Here is a 5,968-nt window from a genome sequence, read left to right as displayed (position 1 = left end):
CTACAAGCTCACAAACGTGTCACTCTGCGATACATTTTGAGCTTGTAGATCGTCTATTTAGTGTGTGCAAAGCTGAAGTACAACTGCTTTTTCTCTCTCTCTCTCTCTCTCTCTCTCTCTCTCTCTCTCTCTCTCTCTCTCTCTCTCTCTCTCTCTCTCTCTCTCTCTCCCTATCTCCCTCTCTCCCCTCCCCTCTCTGTTTATCCATCCACCCAAGCCCTGCTCTCTCTCATTCCTTCTCTCCAGTCATTTATAATAGCGGCCAGCAGCAGTTTACCCAAGCATATGCCTGTGTGTGTGTACAGCTGGTTCTCCTCTATGGCATGCTGATAATTCTGCTATCTGGGAACCATTGTGTGTGTGTGTGTGTGTGTGTGTGTGTGTGTGTGTGTGTGTGTGTGTGTGTGTGTGTGTGTGTGTGTGTGTGTGTGTGTGTGTGTGTGTGTGTGTGTGTGTGTGTGTGTGTGTGTGTGTGTGTGCGTGAGCATGTGCGTGCGTGCGTGAGCATGTGCGTGCGTGCGTGCGTGCGTGCGTGCGTGCGTGCGTGCGTGCGTGCGTGCGTGCGTGCGTGCGTGCGTGCGTGCGTGCGTGTGTGCGTGCGTGCGTGCGTGTGTAATTTGACACGCCACACATACACACTCAGACGCATGTTTGCATCCTCTTCCATCCACAGACATCGGCCAGTGAGTGTGAACCTCCTCCAGACAGACTCACAGAGACAACATGCTGCTGATTAAACACTTTCAGCCTCGACTGTAGAAACAAGAGGACGCGCATGTTCTGTATTATTGACTTCCTTGTCCTTGACTATTTTCTTCATGTCCTCCATTTCTCATTCCGCGCTCTCTCTCTCTCTCTCTCTCTCTCTCTCTCTCTCTTTCTCCTCTTTAACATTTTACCCACACTCGCTGTTCGCTCCCTTTCCCCCCCCAACTTCATCCTTAATTCTTCTCTCTGCCGTCGCTCAGTCCCTGTCATCCGACTCTATCTCTCCGTCTGTCGCTCTCCCTCTGTTGTCTCCACCTGTATGTTTTCCACATTCTCCCATAATAGCTAGATGATCAGAGATCTCAACCCACGGATACAGTATGTCTCGGGGGAATATAAATTCGATCCAGTGGCTAGAACAGCGGTGAAAATGGCAGCTGACAAAAGCCTGTTGCTTTGAAAACTGAAAATACATCCTAATATGAAGGACCACCCTAAAGTCTTTGCATTTGTTCTGCAATGAAATAAAATGTTAATGTCTGAATTGTTTCCACCACCACTTCCACAATGTTGCCCCTACATTGATTGGGTAGGTGGACATCTCTGATCATCTGGCTATACACCAGATCAGCTCTCCAGTTCCTCCACTGTGAGTGGTGGCTGTCTTACAGCAGGGGCGGACTGGCCATTTGGCATACCGTGCATAAGCCCGGTGGGGCGCTGGGCCAGTGGGCCGTTGGGCCACCAAAAAAATATATTTTAATAATATTTTTGCTCCCGGTTTAGGATTATTACGGTCATTTCCGGGTTGCGCGGCCCAATTATTAGTTACGTTAATGTTTGGGCTGGGATGCTATTCAGCAGTGGCGTAATTTACATATAGGGCTGCTGGGTTAAAACAGTTTTCTTTCCAGGCTGAAGGTAGGGTAAGTGATATTTTTTGGTAATATTTTTTGTGAAAAAGTGTTTGTTAAAGTACTATATTCTGATAGTAATCATTGCTACAGAGCGTTTGTTCGGTCACAGGGGTCTCTCCAGCTCTTTAGTAAACAGAATATAGAACATTTTCAGGTAGGTGACAAAATTTAAGCCAATCAGGAGAGAGCACTGAAAATACATTTTCTGTTTAATAAAGAGCTGGAGAGACATGGGAGACTCCTTTTACTGAACAAACACTCTATAGCAATGAGTACTATCAGAATATAGAGCTATTTAACACTTATTTTAACCAAAGTAGAACACTGTAGAACACTGAGAGTGTTAATTTTACTCTGAGAGTTACGTTTGTACACTCTCAGAGTTACAAATAGATAAATGAACACTGGGGCATTTTACTGTGTATTCATTGCATTGCATTTGCTGTGCGATAATAATAAGCATGCTGCCCATACCTGGGTCCGGCAGCAGCATTCAAATGATTCTTAGCATTTATTTGAACATGCCTGGAGTACAAAATGGGTTTTATGTGCCAAGAGCCCCTAAGATAGCATCAGCTAAGTGAATAGCCACAGAAGGTTGATACTGAGTCGATTTATTCGGCAAATTATTAAGCTTTCGGGCACCCAATGTGTCCCGCGTGATAAAACCTCAGCCGCCTGGCACCTTAATGGAGCACAACATCCCACGGCAGGTTTTTTAAGAAAATGTTATTCTGTGTTTGACTCCTCCTGACAGCAAACTGTTAACAGGCACACGAGAGCATCAACTGATAAAACACATCAAGCATTTTCCACCTTTTATGTTACATATGGAGAGAGTTATTGCGCTTAACCCATTAAGACCTGAGGCCGATTCTACAAATGCCTTCTAAATCCCAACAGTTTTCGGATAATTTTTTTTCCTATATCAGTGGTTCTCAAACGTTTTCATTTGAGTTAGAAATGTTGGCTTAAAGAATATATATATTCAAAGATTTGGTCAACTTTTCACGATTTTTCAAAAATAGCAGATCGAAGTTCATAACGTGGCACAAAGTGACACACTATGAGCTTGTATATCTGCTAGTTTTGAATAGCCAAAGTATAACATAGTAGTTAAAGTGGTTCAAATCTAAAATGACACAGATGCTTTTCCGGTTTGAATGGGCTAAATAGCTTGCCAGCATACTGTATACGCGGCCGCACATAAATATTTCTGCAGCTTCAGGTTTCTCTCTGTTGTTCAATTTGTGTTGGTGCTCTATCTGTCTCTGCAGACACCCTCGCTCTCCCCTAATCCTCCATTTACCAGCCAGCATCACTTCTCCTCTCCTCTCCACTATTTTCTCCCCTCTTTCTTTCCTTTCCTCTCCTCTCCCCTCCCCTCCCCAGCACACTCCTTTTCTCCTCTCCTCCCCTTTAACGTCCTCTCATTTTTTCCAACTTCGTGTTGTCTTTCAGAAAGCGCCCCTTTGCCCGTCTACTAAAGCCTTCAGCGTGTCTTAAATTACACTGCACCCTATGATCTTGACCTGTGCACCTCCACACGTCTGTCTCCCCCACTCTCTCTCTCTCTCTCTCTCTCTCTCTCTCTTTCTCACTTCAAAGGAGAGAGGAGCAGGCTAAGGGGGTCTAGTACATTTTTGAGCTGGACAGTGTGAGTCCAAAACACACACGCTGTCTCCATCTCCTTCTCCCTGGGAACTGTGTGTGTTGATGGATCTGTGTGCCTGCGATGCAGTTCTTTATAAACCATCACAGGGTGTGTGTGTGTGTGTGTGTGTGTGTGTGTGTGTGTGTGTGTGTGTGTGTGTGTGTGTGTGTGTGTGTGTATGTATGTGTGTGTGTGCATGTATGTGCGTGTGCGTGTGCGTGTGCGTGTGCGTGTGCGTGTGCGTGTGCGCGCGCGTGTGTGTGTGTGTGTGCAATAGTGGACAGATATATAAACTGGGCCAATGGGACCAGTGCCCAGGGGCCCTTGACTACCAGGGGCCTTTGGGCAGCCTTAGTCCACAAGCCTCGATGACAATATACTAAAATGTATATAGGTTAACGGTGAAATACATAGGCCCCTCAGTCTATACAGTACAAAGCCCCTCCGCTCTTATATGGCCCTAACAGGGCCCCCAGCCCACCTATAGAGCAATTTTAGACTGTCAATCCGGTAAACAGGCCTCTACAGGTGCTTTCAAGACCCACAAATGCCTTACAATCCAATTGTGCCAACCCGACTGCCCATTCTGGGTAGCGTGGGGGGTCTTCAAAGATAATTAGCCCAGGGGCCTCTGAGAGTCTTAATCTGTCCCTGTGTGCAATACATACACAGTAGAATGTGTTAGGAATAAAGGGATGTTCCACCGCGCCTCAAGCCTAAATCAGGCTGGTCCGGTGCATCTCAGGAGCAGACACATATAGCTGGATAAAGAAGGCACTGGAGCAACACATGTCTATCATTGTATATCTTTGTAATACACATCGAAACGTTGTTGTTCTTGCCTTGCACCTTGTTCTATTAAAGAAGAAGGCTCCAATCATCCAAGTTGCTCCAGTGCCTTCTTTAATTCAACAGTAGAATGTGTATTAGTGTTATTTCATGTAGAAATGTAGAGAGCGTAGAAATGATGTTGCGCCACCAACTGTGCGCATGTGCGTGCGTGTAATAATTACAAACCTGTTAGCCGGCGTGGAGAAGACCCCCAGGACGATGTCTCGGCCGTGCATCCTGATGATGGGGCTGGTGGAGTGCAGCAGGTTGAAGTAGAAGTGAGAGTCTCCAGGGATGGAGCAGTTCAGACGGGCTTTCAGGAACGACGTCCACTGCTTCTCCAGGACACGCTGTGAGCCGCCCAGGTCCCGCTTACACACCCGCGACACGCGGGACACCACCACCTAGACAACAAGCAGGGTTCCATTTACTGGGGGGAGGGGGTGGAATCCATGCCAAGTCTGCAAACTGAATCATGATGTATAATATTACTACCACAAGCATCTCTTCAGATGCTCCAAACGTTGCCTTTGCTGGCAATATAAAAATACAATAAATATCCATGGAAGCATGATCAAGTGTGCAGACGCTGTTTTTCCGTTTGAATAGTTAAGTGTGTCCAGCACCTGGTATGTTATGGTTTGGATGTGCGTGCCTTTGTAAAGGACGTTTTGCATAACTGCACGTACTGTATGTACATTCATAAATACTTCCATACAGTACACATTGTTAAACACAGTGTTCACACATGTGAGTGTGAGTGTCAGTCTGCACATGTGTGAGTGTCAGTGTGCACACGTGTGAGTGTGTACACATTACACAACGCAAACTTTGTGGAAGGAAGAATCATTTCCAGTGTTTTTCCATCTCCATAAAACACACACAAAAGAAATCTCTGCAGCTCCAGGGTGATTTCTAAATACAATCATTTGCATGTTATTTGCAATGCATGAAGATCCGTTTTGACACTTTATTGTTTCATAATGGTAAATTTAATATCAATTATTCATGAAAATGTCAGTGCATCGAGAAAATTGCTTCTTTGAACAATCTCAGCCATGAAACAGCGATGTCACTTAAGTATTTACCTACTCTCCAATGCTCCCTGTAAACATGCCAAAGCAAATGCCTTGCGCACGCATATCTCATCCCTAAATGTGAATTGCTCATTTATGAGATAAAAAGGTTTTGCGTTATTGACATATTCTTTTTTTGCAGGAGGATGCAGCCCTCGTTCAGATATGGGCAGAAAATATGCTCAGAGGTTACAGCATCTGAAAGAAATATAAGGCTAATTCAGGGCATGAGATGTTCGATCGCATTACAATTTGTTGGATTAGATACGCAAACAAACAAAAGCAACAAGAAAAAAATTACTGGCTGATATACTGACATTCAACTAATATAAAGGTTGCAAAGTTTTGGTCACAGACGACCTCCCATGAGGTCGTCTGTGACCAAAACTTTGCAACCTTAAATAGATTTGTGCTGTGTAGTGCAGGTTAGGCAGTGTGCGGGTATATTTCTTTTTTATTGCTGATGTTCACTGTGTATATATATATATATATATATATACGTATGTACGAGAAACAAGAACTATTTTTTATTTTATTTTTTTAAAGGTAACACATTGTGGTCCTACTGTATGCTACGTTAGTTCCATCGATCTAAGCCGCAAACACAAGCGATTGATTGATCATTAAAATAAACCTTGCTCTGAAAACGTACACGGCCGTTTGGCACCTACAGTACACCACTATAACAACAGAAGTGCAAAGTAATTTCTTTATATCCCCTTGTCTTTTGAGCTCAGTTCACTGTGATCCCTTGCACTGTACCTTCTCCAGATAGTTGAACT

At 44.5% G+C, this 5,968-nt stretch overlaps 1 protein-coding gene across 3 annotated transcripts in view; it reads right to left on the bottom strand.

Annotated features, from left to right (window-relative positions):
- The window catches only part of sema6bb (sema domain, transmembrane domain (TM), and cytoplasmic domain, (semaphorin) 6Bb), a 187,653-nt gene that overhangs the window by 61,965 nt on the left and 119,720 nt on the right, over positions 1-5,968 (bottom strand). For all 3 annotated transcript variants that reach the window (XM_080431393.1, XM_080431392.1, XM_080431394.1), the window contains exons 9-10: positions 5,949-5,968; positions 4,297-4,514 (exon numbers count right to left, since the gene is read on the bottom strand). The exon at positions 5,949-5,968 is cut by the window's right edge and continues 69 nt beyond it. In XM_080431393.1, the coding sequence (XP_080287519.1) occupies positions 4,297-4,514; positions 5,949-5,968 (238 nt within the window). The remainder of the gene's footprint in view (positions 1-4,296; positions 4,515-5,948) is intronic.

This window comes from Gymnoscopelus braueri (assembly GCF_963280865.1).
Source record: "Gymnoscopelus braueri genome assembly, chromosome: 6".
Taxonomy (NCBI): Eukaryota; Metazoa; Chordata; class Actinopteri; order Myctophiformes; family Myctophidae; genus Gymnoscopelus; species Gymnoscopelus braueri.
This window is presented reverse-complemented; position numbering and strand designations above follow the sequence as displayed.